Source organism: Lathamus discolor, chromosome 7 (genome assembly GCF_037157495.1).
Source record: "Lathamus discolor isolate bLatDis1 chromosome 7, bLatDis1.hap1, whole genome shotgun sequence".
Classification (NCBI taxonomy): Eukaryota; Metazoa; Chordata; class Aves; order Psittaciformes; family Psittacidae; genus Lathamus; species Lathamus discolor.
The window spans coordinates 7,929,489-7,949,337 of NC_088890.1; the positions used below are offsets into that span (position 1 = coordinate 7,929,489).

Consider the following 19,849-nt stretch of genomic DNA (forward strand, 5'->3'; position numbering starts at 1 on the left):
CCTGATGAAACTGTGGCCTTGAATTTGTCAGAAATTTGCATGATGTGGGCTCCAGATGTCGAGTTTGTGATGTATGAAGGTACTTAACATCTCAGCACTGAAAAGGAAGTGGTGATGGCTCAAATAGCTGTGGCCTCTGCTGTTCTTAATGCTGTCAGGTTGTAGGAGATGTTTTAAAGGATTAACAGAGCTGTGATCACTAAGGCAAGCAATTCCAAATGTAGTCTACATTTTCTGTGACCTTACATTTGTAAATAACATATTGCTATTATCTGATGTTTAGTCACATTCTGTAAGGATGATGAGCATTTTAGAGCAGATGTGACTACTCTTTGGATACCGTAGACCTAATCTCTGATGTTTCTTGAAACTGGATGAACAGGATGAGACATTGGACAAAATAAATACCAGTTCTAACTTTTAAAGTGTGCGGCATTTACCCCATCTTCCCCCTATCCCCGCCTTCTTTACCATTAAACAACGAAAGTTTACTGAAAATAGAGTGCTTAGGACAGTCAGTGCAGTGGTTCATAGCAGTATTGGGAACACAGTGCAGGATTGGACAAAGGTTTCAGAGATTTCTGGTTTTACCAATTAGTACTGTTTGAGACTGCTGCATATGAACCATTCCTTTTTTGCATTTCATTTTTGTAAATAAGCAAGCAGAAAATATAACAGGCCTAAACCACATCATACTCCTTGTTGCAATCTTCCTTAATTTGTGCTGTCTGGTTTATAAGTCTGAATTGTGTGTTTTCACAGGGTTTTTTACTCAGATCTCTACCTTAGCTGATGTTCAAGAGAATGTCATGGAATATCTCCATGTTCTTAGCCGACCAAAGGTTATTGACCAAGAGCATGACGTAGTATGGACTGAAGCATATATTGACAGCACTGTAAGTCTGCATGATAAAGCATTTAATTTAGGCTTACTGCATATGGTGAGGAACTGGGAACAAAACTGTGGTTGTAGACACACTAGTCGTACATCTGATTTCTGTTCCTGGAATGTGCTAATTCAGTGTTGATATCTCTATATTGCAAGTACATAAGTGAAATTACAGAATTTTACCATATATATATACATTGTAAATCACATAAAAAATGAAGCAAACATGAGTAACAGCATTATTTTAAAATTTATTACCTCCAAATATATATATATATTTAATAATAAAAAATGGGCATCAAACAGAAATTTATTAGATTGATTAAACCATTTTTTCCTATATGGTTTAAAACATGGTACTGAATATGACAATATAAAAGTATAGACTGACAAGAATTGATATTTTTAGTATATAAAGGTGGCTGAACATTTAGGGGACAACTGTGATGTCTTCAGGAAGAACAATAAGAAGATTCTACCTTTCAAAGTGAATTGGGTGTGTGATATGCTAACAAAATCATAAGTGTGCAATCTGACATCCTTGTAAAAAAGTGGCGTTTGAAGAAGACCTTTCTGTTATGCAGTGACTGAGCACTCTGAATACTTCTGTATTATTAGTGATAAATGATCAGATTTGCACAGAAAGGTTGTTCATTTCCATGGGCTGGTCTGAAGTAGCTTTTTTTTTTTTTCTGTTTTCTTTTTCTCCCTATGTTTATTTTGATCCAATTAAAATATTTTAGTTTGCATATTATTCACAGAACAAGAATTTGTAGCAAATATCTGTCATTTAGTACAAGGGATTCCAAGTGTTCAGTATAATGAATAGAAGAAAATAGATGACCAGTGGCAAAGCTGTTTTCTTTTTGGTTTAAATTTTTGCCTTCATGGATATGGGGCAAGGTTGGAGAATCTCACCAGCTTCATTTTAATATGGGTGTGTGCGTGTGTGTTTGTTTGTGGTGGTTTTTGTTTTGTTTTGAGTCTATAATGCATCTATATGGTTTAGCTTTAAGTAAATACAAAAATATTCTAGGACAAAAATCCACCCTGGAAATAGTTTTGCCTCATTTTCACATTTGCTTAAGTCTTTTCTATTCTTCAGTTGGCCATGGGTAATGTAAAATAATAAAACTGCATTTATGAGGGAGAAACAGAAAGTTGCCTCGAAATAGTGCTTTGGAGGCAATTTACTTATCTCTGTTTACTTTTATTTTTTTAAGGAACATATTAATTCAGTCTTCCCTTTGTTCTCTTTCTTCTACTGGAACATAAGGATGAGGCAAACAGAAACCACATGTTATCACTGCCCCTTCAGAGTATTCCATGAAGTCAGGAGATGACTACAAGAACCTACTTTTTATCGCTTCTTGATTTTATATGCTTGAAGTAATCAGTGTGTGTATCTGTTGGAGTGAGTTTGTGTATTTGCTAGAGAGAGTAGCACAAGTTGATCCATGTAAGTGGTTTCTCCTTCTTTTGCTTATGAATCTTGCATTGAAGGTGCTGCAAAATAATCTTCCTCCTTTCTTAACACCAAGTCCTCCCCTTTACCTACCAACAAAGAACAAAATGCTGTTTCAGAATTAATTTTACGCTTTACTCTCTTTTTCATCTCTTAATCTGTATTTCTTTGATCATTGCAGGGAGAAAAATATTTGGAGAGGTTAGTCTAATTTTCAGTGATTCTCCTGTAGGTTATGGAAATGCTAAGGAAAATGAACAGCTTAATGCTGTGTGAAATACTAAGTGAATACAGCAGGGGTGAGTAAATGCAAATGAACTTAAAAACACTAGAGGGAGTGTAGAGAAGGAATCTTGAGAAAACAGGAAAATAGAAAACAGTGGAGCTCCTACATTCTTGCATAAAGGAACTGTTTAAATCCAAACAAAACCTGTTTTACTGCAATAAAAATACTTCTGGGTTCTTTTCTTTCTCTTCTCAGACTCTTGAGTAGGGCTGATTCATGTCACTATACACACTTACAAGTGTATATGTATATATTACACACATATGTATACATGTGCACTCATATGCATACTTACATGCAGACACATTTTTAAGTGTCTGGAAAATCCACTCAGGACCCTAATGGGTTGGATGCTATAAGAAGAGATTTAAAATAGAATTCTCTGCTCTGCTAAGTTGCAAACTACCTTTCTCCTCCATCCCTCAAAAAAACCTCATAGGCAAGAGAACAGGATAAATTAGGGTAGGAGTGATATTTTCAGACAGATTCTCATGCCATCTCTAGTGTCTTGGCATTGAAAGTGGAATCTTAATTGTTTCCATCCCATAACTTGTTGATTTTCACTGACAGATTTTGTCCCTTCTCCTCCCTTGCTGCTGCTTGGACCTTGACACGTTAGAAATAGTAGCATATTTCCAGACAGCTTAAATGTTCTTATCATCCAGCTGTGTCAGAACAGCCATGGCTAGATTCTCAGGGCTATATATGCATGGTTGTAATCAGTGTCTCTGTGCCCTAACAGCATGCAGTATACTTCTCCATTCCCTTCTTGCTGAATATCAGAGCTAATTGGCCAGCTGTGCTGTTTCTGAGCAAGCAACATTAGGCTGGAACATACTAGGATCCAGAGAGAAAGAAGCTGGACGGTAATAGTCTTAGGATACAAAACATTCCCCCTGATGCCCCAGCATGTTCTCATCCAATATTTGTCCAGGACAAAGTAATCTGTGAAAGCCAGAAGTTAGGTCATTTAAGTGTTTGATATCATTTAGGAATATTCCCAGAAGAATTTTGCTACTAAAACAAGGCATGTAATTCCTGCATCTGTTCACCTTTCCTGTAAGAGGATGTCTGCAGAATGTTCCTTCAGTGCCTCTTCAGCCTAACTTTGACACTCAGAGGGGCTTCAGTTGCTGTTAGAAAAAAATATGGCATTTATAGAAATGGAAATCCCTGGCCAGATATTGTATGAAGAAAATTTAACATGGAGAACCTTGGATATATGTCAGGTCTGTGTTGCTTTTGACACTGTCAGGCTCTGAGAGCTGAAAAGATTATAAAGCAAACAAGACTACATCTTACTGGGTGACTGCTTCACAGTCACCTGAACTGGCTTCCTTTTTTCTGCCCCTAGACTTTGTTCTCTCACCAGTGTTTCCTGCCTTTTTCTAGAGGTAAACAGCCAGATCCTAGGGTCAGGTTTAGTTACCCTCCACCAGAAAAATTGGGGGAGAAAGAAGAAGGACTTGCCTCGGCATCAGAATATCCAAGTAAAGTAATACATAGTCTGTTGGGATTATGGATAAAGCTCAGAAGCCCTTAATTCATTCTTATGGTAACATCTGGAAGCAGAGAAACATTATTTTTTGCTGCAGGAAATAAGAAAAAAGGCTGGACTGGCCCCTGAGTTCCAATTGTTTAAAGGACTGTGATTGAGAATTTGTTTATTGGGGTGCATAATTTGACCTACTTGGACTTTTGCTGACTTCCTGGTGAAATTTGTTTTTCATAAATGTACCTGAATATATTCTCTAGATCTAATGCACCATTGAGTTCATCTCCTCCAGGCTATTAGTTTCAAGCTGCGAAGCAGATTCAGGCATACTTTACCATGGTGGCCTTGTTCAGTTTCCAACTGGAGGATTTCTTTGCATAAAAAGAGCAAATTATTACTTAATTATGACTTAATTATTACTTATTTAATATTATGAGATGACTGTCCAGTGCTGCAGAATTTATTCACTAAAAAAAACAGTATTGTGAGTCATTACAGGTCATGATTTGCCAGAATATAAATGGGAGTTGTTTTTACTCTTTCTACATTTTTTCAGTGTTAAAGCACCGTATGTTGCTTTTTCATTTGCATTATCCCCACCTTCTCATAGACATACATTAAATTATTGATTTTAGTTGAATTCTACAATTGCTGTTAAAAAAAAAATATGTCCCTTTTCTTTTTGCATTTTTTTTTTTTTTTTTAAGCAGGAATATTTTGAAATATTTTCTGACCAAGAGGCTGATACTGTGATAGTAAGGTAACCTGTCCAAAACCCCATTAACCCTTAAGGAGGGCAGTAATTGAGGTAGCTCCACTGAGCTAAAGACTAAATATTTCAGATATGTTTATGATGTTACAGTATTGCATAAATGACAAAATTTCAATTTATTTTCAGCCTTAAAAATAATCAAGTGCTATGTGTGCACACTTTTCACTCTGGTTCGGGTTCTTTGCAGAAATTTGGTATGAAGTATAGGAAGCTCACACTTCTCAGATAGCTGTCACATCAGAATCTAGGTGTTTAAAGTATGGAAATTTAGATTCCGGGATACAGTTCTTTGTCAAGGGATGAATCCTGAGCCAGTTCTAGAGATGCAAGGGAAGCTGTATTTATGAAGTCTGTGTATAATGTGCAGATATAACAAAGTCCTATGGACTGAAAGCCATTATGCTGGTGTTTTTTCTATCCAGGAGTTTCTGGCGACGTTTAACAATGCTGTTGTTTAGTGCTTCTTCCATTCACATAGTTTTCTTTGTGTTCAATGCACAGAAGAGCTTTTATGAAGTAACAAAATTAAATAGTACCCTGTTTCCGCTAGCTTCTATTCCCAGAGATATCTTCAAATACTTTTGGTGGCACAAGTTAATTGTGCTATTATAATAAGTGGGTGTAATTAACATTTTTATCACAGTAAAAGGTTCCCTGGGCCTCTATTTCAAAACCAGCTTCTAGATTGTAGGACTGGTATCCATTAAAATGCATCAGAGTGCTCAGAATGTTCATGTATGTCTACGGCAAATAAATACTGGTAATCACTGCAGAACTGAATGTCAGGAAATGTCATTAATTAGCAGCTGTGAAAAGAAAATCTGTGTTGCTTTTTTCCCAAATCCACTTTGGACTTGGTTATATGTTCTTACCCTCCCTTGTGGCCAACTTCTCTTAATCTCTAATAATTTACAGCTCTTTACCAGAGAACATCATCACCACTGACTATGAGGTTCCCATGAGAATTTCCTTTGACACTTGAGTGAATTGGGTTAGGGAAGGAAAATCTTATGCATGGATATCAGGCCTTCTGTCAAGTAGGTTTGTTCTTAAAATAAGGTTCTTCAGGTTCTGCTTTGTCTCCTATAGATATGCAGTGGCCTTTTGAAGATGCTGATATGGGAGAAAAAGTAAAAAGTAGTCCTGGGAATGTCTTCTTATCAGTGCTTCAGTTAGGATCAATTTTTCTGGAAAAATATAACAGCTCTGACCATTTAATCTTTTCAGAATCTTCTATAGGAGCATGATTGCAGTTTGAAGTTGTAGACCGTCTGGTCCAGCAGTTATAGTCTGCTCTATTTGCATTGGGATCTTATAGCTCTGGGACAGTGCTTGAAGCAATAACAATAGTGATCAATGCAACTACTTGCCCACAAAGTAAAAAAAGATTGTGGACGTATTTATGCATAGGTGCAACATCTCTTTATGCTGATGATTAGTGGGCTGTCTGTGGAATTCTTCATTGACAGGCCAATAAAAATAAGCCTTTAAGCCATGACTTTTATGAGATCTGTAGCCCAAAGTTTCCAGTTGCCATAATAAAATATTGTCGTTTTCTCCTAAACAGTTCTAATCTGTTTGTTTTACTGTTGGATCTAGAATTAATGAATTGCCATTAACTGTTTCAAATTCTGTAAGATCTGTGTCAACTGTCAAAACATAATGAGTGCTCAAGAATGAATAAACCTCTCAACTGAATAGAATTAATGTAGTCATTATCTTTCAGATGCAGCTCAAAATAACAATGGATGTTCTTTTTGTTAGAAAATACACATCTGATTTACTTACGTTAGGCAGCAGGGTGCTAATCAGTGCAAGGAATGCTGTGCCACTTAAATCTGAGTTTAGAGCCCTCGCTCACACACCAGTACAAGAGTCGTGGTGCAGTGTGTCCCAATAAAGCACACAAATTGAGACCCCTGAAATGAAAATTGGGACGTGCAAAGGAAAACAAAGTCCATAATGACCTAGTGAGAATATGGATACTTTAAGAATGATTGTGCATTGTTCCATGGAAACACAGCATATACAAGTAAGGACATGCATAAGCATAGATAGCACCTATGGATATGTATGTATGTGTGTCTACATGTCTGTGTACCTTTCAGTTTTGTTTGATAAATTACGTTTGCTTTACTCCACTGCTAGTGCTGGAACTTACGCTATTAGAGCAATATTCAGGGATTGCATTAAGCAAAGAATATCACTACAGAGAGCTAATTGCTAGTTGTCAAAGTCACTAGAAAAAAAGCTGGAAGGAAACAGCAATATTTATTTTAATGAATTAACACTTTTCATGTGTATTGCTGTATATGGTATTTACACTATAAAATGGTATATTCGATACATCAAAAAGATGTTTAAAACATCAAAACCAAAAACAAAAGTTCTGCTCTTAAAGAGGAACATAAAATTTCCTGCTGGGGATGTGGAACATGGAATGCCATCTGTATTATATGGCACTGAGAAAACTGATTATGTTTGGACCTCTATTTCATAGCAGATGGGTTCATTAAATTTAATAGCCTCCAGGGCCTTTAGAAACAGTGTTAAAAACATGTGGAACATGCTGAGACACTTCACTTCTCGCCCCACAGTCATTATAACTCTGGCACAGACTATAAATATTACAGTATTTTATTTCCATTGAAACAGATTACTATTATAATTATTTTTGTAGTGTACATTTACATGAGAAATGCAGAATGCAAATTGTACTTTTTCAAACATTAAGATATGCAGTTGATTTCTTTAAATGCATTTTACAATTCTTTGCACTTGGAGGCTTTGATATAGAACTTATTTATATCTTCTTTCTGCAACATCAGCAAGCAGCTGTAATGCCACAGTAAAGCTAGGTCTTAAGCAGCTCTGCTCCCAGGGTGGTGCAAATAAGACAAGCATTATGTTAAGCCATAGAAGGAAAATCAGAGCAGTGTTACATCTTGGCTTTTAAGCTATATATTGATTCTTTTTTCTGGCATTTTATATGATACGTTAACTACAGTTTGACCTTAGTTTCTGTTCATCTTTCATCACTGGAGCACTGAGAGATTAAATATCTAATTCAAATCGTAGTAGTTCCTAGAGAAACATTGCTTTAAGTAGAGTAAAAACTCACCTCTTTTTGAAATACTCTCAGAATTTGATAGCTAAGGGAATATTTTAGTGCTATTTAATTTTTTTTATTTTTAATGATGTTTCAAAGGAGAAAAGAGTTTTGCTATGTTTAAATGCTTTGACACGGGTCTAACATTCTTCTACCTCTCATTTACATGTTCTGCTGTTTAAATTACTGGTTTTACAAACTGTGTCATATTTGATCATGATTTTTCAAAAAATTACCCAGTTTCCCAATAACCGTATCAGCTTGTTCAATATAATTCTCCTTATGTTCTTCTGTTTCCATTTCCTTTCCTGCAAAATGCTGTGACTATCCACACTGTCTTTTACTGTTTTCTAAGGTCAGTCTTGGTTTTAGGTTGTACAGACCATTTAATGTAGATTTTCCCCTTCTTTACATCACTGACTTCAACTCCAATTTTGTCATTCAGCATTGCTGATATTATTATCAAGACCTGCTAATTTTAATAAACCACTAAAGTACTACTAGGGTAGATGATGTATGATGACAGGACTGATTAACAATACCTTCCTGATATAATTTACGCTCAAAGTAATAGGTGAGAATCACCAGTTGCTGAGAAAGGGCAGAGGGTGTAAGGATATTGTAAGACAGTCTAGGTCAACACAGTAACAAATTATCAGTGTGTGAGATCTGAAGTATAAGAGTTAGTATACACACGTACAAGTCGTTCAGATTGTGTGTCCATTTCTACAGGATTCCCACACAAGTGTTTGTGGGAATTAAGGCCTTAAGAGTCATGGACTTCTTGCTTGTGTGTGGTTAAACATAATTTCATGGAAGTATTTAGGCAATCCAGTATTTACAATTATAACTGTGTTTCAAAGCAGTCACATTTCCAAAACACATTCTGTGGATAAACTTTGGAAATCGGAATATTCAGTAAAGTTTGAATGTTAAAGGAATACATTTTGCTTTTTTTTTTTTTTTTTTTTTGAGCTGTCAGGTGCAATGACAGGTTTTTAGGACTTTGTAGAGAATTTAGGACTTTGTAGAGAATTTAGGACTTTGTAGAGAATTTTTAAGCTTTCCTTTGCTGCTTTTGCTGTAAACATGGTGTGTCTTGTGACATGATTGTTTTGCACCAAATTACTGTTTCTTCTTACAATCGTAGAATTGTTTAGGTTGGAAAAGACCTCTAAGATCATCAGCTCCAACCATTAACCCAGCACTGCCAAGTCCACCACAAAACTATGTCCCTAAGAGCCACATCTGACATGTTTTAAATACCTCCAGGGATAGTGATTCCACCACATCCCTGAGCAACCTGTTCCAATGCATGACAACCCTTTCAGTCAAGAAATTTATCCCGATATTCAATCTAAACCTCCCCTGGTGCAATTTGAGTCCATTACTTCTTGTCCAATCGCTTGTTACTTCGGAGATCAACACCCACCTGACTACAACCTTCTTTCAGGCAGAGATTGATAAGGTCTCCCTGAGCCTCCTTTTCTCTAGGCTAAACAGCCCCAGTTCTCTCAGCTGGTCCTCATCAGACTTGTACTTCACTAGCTTCATTGTCCTTCTCTGGATGCACTGCAGCACCTCCATGACTTTCTTGTAGTGAGGATCCCAAAACTGAACACAGTGTTCAAGGTGCAGCCTCACTAGTGCTGAATACAGGGGAACAGTCACTTCCCTGGTCCTGCTGGCCACACTGTTGCTGCTACAGGCGAGGATGTCATTGGTATCTTGGCTGCCTGGGCACAGACTGGCTCATGTTCAGCAGCGTCAGTCAGCACCCCCAGGTCCTTTTCCGCCAAGCAGCTTTTCAGCCTCTCTTCCCCAAGCCTGGAGTGTCATATGGGGTTGCTGTGGCCCAAATGCAGGACCCAGCACTGAGCCCTGTTGAATCTCATACAACTGGTCTTGGACCACTGGCCCAACCTGTCCAGATCCCTCTGCAGAGCCTTCCTTCCCACCCAACTTGGTGTTGTCAGCAAACTGACTGGGTGTCAGTTTGCTCGTCCAGATAATTCATAAAGATATTAAACAGAAATGGCTCCAACAGTGAGCCCTGGGGAGCACCACTTGTGATAGGCCATCATCTGGATTTAAATTCACTCACCACCATTATTTGGGCTTGGCCATCCACCTGATTTTTTACCCTGAGAACAGTATACCCATCCAAGCCATGAGCAGCCAGTTTCTCCAAGAGAATGCTATGCAAAATGGTGTCAAAAGCTTTACTAAGGTCTAAGTAGAAAACATCCATGGCCTTTGCCTCATCCAATAAGTGGGTTACCTTGTCATAGGTTAGTTGAGCAGGACCTGCCTTTCATAAATTCAACCAGGACCTCTCCAGTTAGCCAAGACTGCTGAAAAATAACTGAAAGTGGCTTCTTATACAAAAAACTGATTGTATGTATGCTAAAAGGAATTAATAGAATTACAAATGTCTGTGGGTTTCACCTGCTGGATGATATCCCAGCAGTTGCTACATACAATTTATAGAGAATTGCTCTGCTGTTGAATTTGATTAACAAGCATATTAATGCCAAAGGGTATTGGTCTCGTTTGCAGACACCTGCACATGAGAGAGCAGCTTGGGACCATTTCCAGCTGTGGTCTGCCAATGGCATACAGTGCATTTAGGTGAGAGGACACAAAATGCTTTTCATTTCCAGCTTGTTTCACAGGAGATTCTCTGTTTTGTCTGTGACACAGAAATAAAATCAAAAGTTGATAAGTAACTAGAGGGAGAATTTGTTTCTAGATCTCTATGTGCTATGGTTTATCTAACATTTAGGAGGATATGTCTGCTCTCAGTGAAAATAACTACTTCAAGACATTCACAGCTGATAGCTGTTTGTCTGTTTGATCTTATTGCCTCCATTGTGACTGAAATTGAGTTAATTCTAAGGAAATGGAAGCTATTTTGTCAGATGTATTACCTTTTCTCTCTCTGATTTTGTCTTTAGTTTTAACATAATATTTTTTAGGGTAAATGATAATGTAGGAAAGCAATGAATTTAGTATAATGTTCTAAATTCCATCCTTTGATCTCATATGTCATTCTTCGACTTTCTGGAAGACACAGGGCAGTGCAGTGAAATATAATTTATCTGCACTGCTGGACTAAAAACATCAAGTAATAATAAAGACTTACAAAATTATTGGTGCCATTCAAGTTTTGCTGCAGTGGCAGAATTTACTGCAAAAAAAAAGTAGAAGAGAGAATAAAAGGAAATAATCTTCTATTGTTCTGCAGATATTGAAGCTGTTATTTATAGCTCTCCTTTTTGAATAATTGGAAGATCTCACACACAATTTAGCCATGTACTTATACAACTAATGTTTATCACAGTCATTTTGACTAATACTTACTTTGATGTTAGTAATTCCTGGTGAAATTATTCAGAAATGCAGTTTATTCTACAAGGAACAATAGGATGTTTCTCACTCTTGTTCTTGCTGCTTGACAGCAAGGTGCTCGATTTTTGTCCACATCATTGTATTTTGTCAGGTCAGATCTTTTCAAGCAAGTATTTCACGTAATGATTAGTTGAAAGATGATCTAACCAATTGGCAAATGCATAGCTTCAGCAATATCAATATAAGCAGAAGAAAGCTTAGAATGGTTATAAGTGTTTTCTCTGAAAGTCATAAATTTCAGCTGCACTGAGGCCAGGTTTTTTGGGAGGAAAAATGTAGTCACTCAAAATATTCATTTATGTTGCATAGTTCCAGGTAAACAGTTAAACTGCCCAAGGACTCAATACTGAGGGTTAATGAAAGGAAACTACAGGGCCATTCCATTTAAGGACTTCCTTTACAGGACATGTTTTTGTTGTGTTTTGTTTCCTTGTTTGGGTTTTGGTGTTTGGTTGGTTTTGTTTTGTTTTGTTTTTAAATAGTATTCATTTTGGGGTGCATAAATACTACAAGAGAATGCACATTACGAAGAGTATGCTAATACCAAGAAACAATACAACTTACAAAGTTTGCCAATCTTTTAGTTCTGTTCTAGCTGATGAATAATAATAAAGGCCTCAGTTTTCAATATTGTTAGGTTTATTCCAGAAAACTGTCAAAAAACAGACAAAAAAAAAGTAAACTACCTAAATCAGCTATATGCTTGAATTCCATATGGGTTACATTTGTTGATTATTCTTCTTTCATTTACTCTGCAGTAAATCAGTAGTATCTCCATTTATGTACCTGGAGTTGCATTGATATAAAACAGAAGACAGATTTATTGTATTAAATCTCAGTTTAAGGTGCTTGGATTATAGTTTTACTGAGTGATGGAACAAGTCTTTTTCTTTCTTGGATTAAAGCCTTAAAGCCACAAAAATTTAGGAGTTACAGTGAACAGCAAGTTCCCTTTGTAAAAAAAGAAAAGTTTAATTTTTCTTCTCTCTTTCACCTTGTCCCTTTTGTGTTACAGTTCAGCTTCAGAAAGTGGAGATACAGTAAAAGCAGATTTTGAAATAGGTTTAGGTTCACAACACTTTTGCTGTGTAGCCAGCTACAAGATAATGGGATTTACCATGTTAGGTCCTAGCATGCCTAAAAAAGTATGCTTTAATGTCTGCAAACAGTTCTAGCTCTAAGACATCTGAAAGAATTTTGAGACCTTTTCTTGCGAGTTCTTCTAATGAAGGAGTGAGGTAGGGGTAAAATTTGCTTGGCTTGCTGGATAATGCAATAAGGGCAAAAGAGCAGAAGGTGATGAGGAAATCTGCCTCAGGCAGAAACCATTCCTTAAACTAGATTTCACAAACATTGTATTAAATAATGAGAAACTGCATATTTTAAATTAACTTAGATCATCTAGAAAGGTTCTCAAATTCATGGTCTTACAACAAATCAGAGTCTTAGTTGTTGGCAATCAGGTTAAATTGACTTTTAGGAAGCTTTGAACTTTCAAGTTGTACAGAGTAACAGCCGAAAGCTTCTTCCAAAATAAAAAGGCGAGACAAATGTACTTCTTTCTACAGAGAGAATCTTTATAGAGTTTGATGAATTCAACTTACAGTGTGGAGTCCATAAAACGCTCCATGGCTTTTTCAATACAGTGTAGCTATAATATCTCAGTGTAAAACTAGAACGGTGATATACATTACTTACATACTTATCTAGAAGGATAGGAAGGCAGAACCTGTTCTTCAAAACAGAGCTAATGATTATGCATTGGTTATGTCATTTTATCTTTTAGAATGGTGGCAATAGCTGGATCTATGGTAGTGATCTACCCACAAACTAATATAAAAATATTATAGACCAGAAAGAATATATTTTTAGGAGTTTATCCAACTAAGAGATTTCACAATGTTAAATGATGGAGCACATTATAAGCTTAAAAAATTATAAAAATCTGTGTTTTATAATTTATTTTAAATATGATACTTGTAACAATTGGAGTCTTAAACCTGCCTTCTGATCTTGTACATCTCTGTTAGCTAATAAAATAAGTTGTTTGTTTACGCATGCAAACCTGAAACACACGTGTTTCTAATTTGGAGACACATGATGGCCACCTTGCTACTAGAGTGTAGTATTTTAGCATATTGTTAACTTATTTCCAAAATGCACATTGGATATTTGATTCTTAACTGTTAATACAAAGCTTGAACACAGTTTTTACGGAGATTTCTTTTCTGGTTTTAGGAATATGCCTCCTTTGTTCACACAGCAAAACGGTACATTTACACATCCCTCTGAGCAAAATTCCTGGGGTTTTGACTGTAGCTTTTATACAGTATTTTTGCATGCAATTGTTTCCTTTTACTTTATGCTTCATTTGAACTTTCACAGATGTGCCTTAAAATGGATCCTTCAGTGTTTTCCTCTTTCAGAAGGGAAATTGATAAACAAGAGAAAAGGTGATTCCCTTGGAAAAACTGTTTGAAGCTTTTCATTTACTAGTTGTGATTTTTTTCATTTACTAGCTGTGCCTTTCCTGCTGCTTTCTAGTGCCCTTGATCTATTATCATATCTGTTTTCTTCTCAGAAAAGCAAATTGTGCTAAATCTTTCGTGCCTGCCTTCTTGTTTTAAAATGCATTCCGTACTGTTTGTCAGCTCAGATAATCTCATCAGCGTATGATACCTATCTCATTATGCCCTCCAGAATACTGCTCCTTTCAGAGCAGGTCTGGGCCATTGGTTATTGGCATAACCATTGAGATATTTTGTGCTACCTAAATACAAAATTTGTACAAGAGTTTTGCTCATTCTGAAGTGATAAATGGGGAAAAAAGAATAAAATAATTATTGTGAATATATTTGTTAAATAACTGTTAAAGCAGGTTGTTGCATCTATAAAAGATTCAGTATTCTGTAAAAGAGAATATATTCCAGCACTTAAAGGCCTGTACTGGTTTCAATCTTTAATCAGGCTTCTAGAATAGACTAGTTGATTTAAAAATATTTTTGGAAGGACTTCTTTCTAAGCAAGGAGAGAAAGAATAAGTCCAGTTACTTACAGCCTCCTCTCCTCCAAAACTAGCTCCGTTTTTCTTTGCTTTGACATTCCTAGAATCTTTTGCATCATAGATTCATATTCTTGCAAGATCTAGCCTTCTAGTTATCCAGAACATATAGATTACTTTTATTGTGTGCAACAGTCTTACTGATGAAATTCTCATTGCTGATTTTTTTTCCTCTATGCCTGATTCTTTGTAGTTTGTTCTTGCATACAGAACTTCAGTTGTTTTAAGTCAATCTATATTTTCCATATTTTTCCCCTGTGATTGTGTTAAACATTCCATAGTAACTTTGCAAGTGCCCTGATTTTGTCCTGGTATTAGCCCAAGCTTCCCTTTTCAAATTACAGGTTTATTCTCTTCAGCATGAAGTAAAAAATAAACAACTACAACAAAAAGAAGCTTAATAACGATAATGGGAAGCAAAAGCATATTTAATTAAATATTGTAGATAGGTTCTTTCAGTCCACTCATGTCAGGGCAGTTTTAAACGGAATACAATTTTTTTATTATTAATCCTGTGTCCTTGATACAGAATTATGTATAAACCATTTAATAGGTCAGTTTTGCCTTCATACCTGTAGATAGTGTCCCCTGCAAATAAGAAAATGTTTACTTCTACAGGAAACTGCTGGACATCAAGCAATTTACAATATGTTTCTCCACTGCATGTTTTGTGGTCACTGATCTGGACTGTTTACACCTAATAGAGTAAATGTCAGGAAAAGATTCTTCCTCACGAAATGCACATTCCACAGGGTTAAACTTGAATGTCTGGTATGAGTTGTGCTTAATACAAACTTTCAAAACCAGGCCCTACAAAGCTTTCGTCATGGTAGATGCCTTTACTCCTCTTAGGTTGTGAATATATAGCAAGGGAGAAAGGATTCTTAGTTTTCTAAGTTGTGCCCCTAAAATGCAGGGATTGACAGAGAGTAAGAGAATGAAAGCAGAGTCTTGCTACACCCTTGATTACTAGCAGAGCAGTGCTCTGGACACACAGGAAAACTGGTACTCCATGGAAAACGATGGAGAAAGAGTGGCTTAGGACAATGCAACTATACACGTTCTTATAGCCATTCCCTGGCTTGGGACAGTTCAACTATACATGTTCTTATAGCCATTCCCTTTTTAAGGTATGTTGAATGATTGCAAAATAAGACTATAGAAAAACATATTTGTTTTAGAAGTGCAATCCACTTACTACAATCAGTTACATGCTAACAATCACAGACACTATTAGTAAATCTGTTTTAACAGAAATTCTGAGTTACTTTACACATTCATTAAGTCAAATACAATTTTATCCCTCTTCAGAAAGTGGTTATTTTAAGATGTTGGTCTTTAATTGGTGTAGAGCAAGTAAGGTTTAATATAGAGCAAGATCAAAACCCCACTGAACTCATTGCAAGTAATAGGTACTGCATAAGGCTTTTGTTTAGTTTTGCTTTGAGGCCAGTGTGGATTTTATCATGGGAGAAAGAGGATGTGTGTCTAGCTCCTAAGAAGATTTATGATTTAGAAAATATTTTTCATTTCTAGGACTGTCAAAGCATTTGTTCTTTTCCCAAATGTGAAAGGATATTTATGTGAGAATATATGAAGAAATGAATGAGTATTTTTATATGCACTTATCTTTTGAGGTTGATTCTTTTTTTCCCTTCCTACCTTTCCTCTCTCCTTTCGTGGTAACTCAGAACAAATCTTTACAGTACAAAGAGTTTGGGGTTTTTTGGGTTTTTTTTTGGTTTATTTTTTTTTGGGGGGGGGTGTCTTTTTTCAGGCCTTATTTTACTACAGTGAAGTTACTTGCCTCTTGCTAACTATTTCTCTGGGAAAAATTCTCATGCTATTATCTATTGTCTTACTAACAGTCTTTCTGAATGTCTCATTTAGAAATAATTAGCAATAATAATAATTAAAATGGCACTATCTGTTCTTCTAGATGTGGTACAAATGCTAATAAATACTAAAGAGTACTAAGGGTATATAAGGAGAAAGAGACTAACCATATAATTTGGTGCTATTTTACGTAGGTGAGAACCAGAATCCTATGTCGGATGTCTTATTATGCGTAATGATGTTCAGTTTTAGAAATTTCTTTTCCTTTTGATTTTATGAGTAAGAGCGAGGCTGAAAAAAATCCCAATATCTAGGAATCGGTTGCCCAGGGAGGTTGTGAGTGCTCCACCCCTGGCAGTGTTCAAGGCCAGGTTGGATGAAGCCTTGGGTGGGATGGTTTAGTGTGAGGTGTCCCTGCCTATGGCAGGGGGGTTAGAACTTGATGATCTTGAGGTCCTTTCCAACCCTAACTATTCTATGATTCGATATATATGTACTGTTTTCATTCTGTTGTGTAGGTAGACAAAATGAACATTGTATTATTGTTTTGTACAATTTGAAACCACTTCAGTAACTGGAGTGTTCTGTGAGGTGTTTTTTTTTTTTTTTTTACCAGGCTTTAGAGGTATGATTAGAAGCTCTTTCTCAGTTTCTGCCTTAATTCACTTCTACACCCTGTTCTGGCTTCCCTGGCTCTTCTCTTTGTATGTCTAAAAGCTTTTTGAAGGGCTATTACTTAATACTTCAGGATAAATTTGCTTATAAATTGAGAAATAAATTCTGGTCTTCCAAAAAGGATAAAGAGCTGTTATCATTTGCCAATCCGTATTCAGTTTCTAATACACTTACCTATACCTTTTTGGGATCCAGGAATTCTAATGATTTTTCATCTTTTAAATAAAAATTTGTGATTTAAATTGAGCTTTCTAAACTTTGTGGTGCTTTACCAAAGCAACTAATGCTAAAAGCAAACACACTAAAAAAAGTCGCATATTAAATAGTTTAAAATAAATTAATAACATTAATATAAAAATATTGAAATACTGTTTTCCTCTATCTTAAAAATTTTTCTTATATACTTTACTGTAGGTAAGCTCATATTCTCACCTTTTACTAATCTCTGATCTGGCGCTATGATGTAAGTTTAAATTGATCTTGACCCTGGATTGGTAAAAGCAACATATTCAAGACACAGATAATTCTTATAATTTATTAATATAATAATGTATTTCTATTACTTGAAAGCAAAGCCAAACAGTAGTTCAAACCAAACAAGCACAAAACCCCAGGGTGCAGTGTACATAATTATTTTTTTTTTAAGGCAGCAGAAGTCATAATGGTTTTCTCTCTAAAAATATGATTGCTATACCATAAAACATTTAAAAATAGTTTAAATGTAACAATAGTAAAGATGTTAATTTCTTTTAATTCTTTTCAGATATGCCTAGTGTACAGTGTGAAATATGATTGTCAATGAAATGTAACATCATATCTGGACATGGCTATACATTTTCTCAGTAGCAGCAGGAGTTAGAATAATAGAATCATAGAATCATAGAATAGTGTTCGAAAGGACCTTAAGACCATCTAGTTCCAACCCCTTGCCGTGGGCAACGACATCTCACACTAAACTATGTCACCCAAGGCTCTGTACAACCTGGCCTTGGACACCGCCAGGGATGGAGCATTCACGACTTCCTTGGGCAACCGATTCCAGTGCCTCACCACAGTTACAGTAAAGAACTTCTTCCTTATATCAAATCTAAACTTCCCCTGTTTAAGTTTTAACCCGTTACCCCTTGTCCTGTCACTATAGTCCCTAATGAAGAGTCCCTCCCCAGCATCCCTATAGGCCCCCTTCAGGTACTGGAAGGCTGCTATGAGGTCCCCACACAGCCTTCTCTTCTCCAGGCTGAACAGCCCCAACTTCCTCAGCCTGTCTTCATACGGGAGGTGCTCCAGTCCCCTGATCATCCTCGTGGCCCTCCTCTGGACTTGTTCCAACAGTTCCATGTCCTTTTTATGTTGAGGACACCAGAACTGCACACAGTACTCCAGGTGAGGTCTCATGAGAGCAGAGTAGAGGGGCAGGATCACCTCCTTCGACCTGCTGGTCATGCTCCTTTTGATGCAGCCCAGGATACAGTTGGCTTTCTGGGCTGCGAGCGCACACTGAAGCCGGCTCATGTTCATTTTCTCATTGACCAATACCCCCAAGTCCTTCTCCTCTGTGCTGCTCTGAATCTCTTCTCCGCCCAGCCTGTGGCTGTGCCTGGGATTGCTCTGACCCATAGTACTTTCAAATGATTTATTCCAAATTGCTGTGTTCACTTCTGTACCGGTAATATAAAAGGATGGGCTGGCTGACTACTGACACTAAAGCAAAACAAACCAAACCTGCTATCTCACTGAAATTTAAACAAAGTCTATTAATGGAAATATGTGACTTATCACCAGTCATGTAATTTAGTTACAAATTATTGTAATTATTACAACTTCTGTTATTGTAATAGTATGTATTTAAACAGTACTAAAGTTTCTGATAATTTTCAGAGCTAGGGACATTTAGGGACCTGTATTTAGCTCTGGCAATTAGTTCTGAAACTCTGCTCAGAGATGGGCACTCTATGAATTATACTGTGAGCACTGTATGAATTAAAAACCCCCCTACTAATAAGTAATTTCTTAATTTATCTGATACCCTTGCAGCTCCTGTGTTTTCTCTTTGGCATGTTTCACAAGAGCTGACTTCTTTTCTTTCTATCATCTTTACAAGATACTTTTTAAATAGAACTAGAATTGTTGTTTTCATCTATATTTTATTACTGTCTTCTCCATACCAATACATTCACATATTCTCTGACTTGTATACTTTGTGTGCTGTGCACAGTCTATTCTTGACTAAAATGCTTTAGTTAATTCAAAATATGTGCTAGCACATTAAAACAATTATGTGAACCAAGAAAGATTTGGTATTGAATCCCCTGAAAAATTGTGTGCATTTTCCTCACAGTTGTTGGCACAGAAAGCTGCATGTTAATGTCACTCTTTTAATATTTATACTGAAATCTTAACATCAGGAATATCCCAATAGGTGGCTGATTTTTGTTTCTTCCTCCATGGATGCATATCATTATCTGATGCCTCTAGTACTTACATGGTTCTAGGAAGTGGGCAATAAGTGCATAAATTGTAAAAGAAAAATTGCCAAAATCATAATATTTCAATGCTATATCTCATAGCAACTGAGTAAGTAGATTTTAAAGCTGAAAATTTACATTTTCTGCTAAAAATTGAGAGTTTGAATGTTCTTTCTATTTTCCCCCAAGTTTTTGCCGTTTTTGGGAAGAGCTGTGGAAGTCTTCCTAGCAACATATGAAATGCTTTGCAGTACTTTATACACAAATATAAGCTATTATCTACCCCTACGTTTAACTGCATGATGCCATGAACAACCTATATTACAGAGTACCTGGCACATGTGGGCACTAAATGTTCATTTCTTTTGTCTCATTTTCTTCTGAG

The 19,849-nt window shown here is 36.4% G+C and overlaps 1 protein-coding gene across 1 annotated transcript in view; it reads left to right on the forward strand.

The window, feature by feature from the left end:
• CACNA2D3 (calcium voltage-gated channel auxiliary subunit alpha2delta 3) overlaps positions 1 to 19,849 on the forward strand; it is a 498,676-nt gene that overhangs the window by 341,147 nt on the left and 137,680 nt on the right. The window contains exon 13 of the mRNA XM_065687615.1: positions 763 to 896. Coding sequence (XP_065543687.1) covers positions 763 to 896 — 134 coding nt within the window. The remainder of the gene's footprint in view (positions 1 to 762; positions 897 to 19,849) is intronic.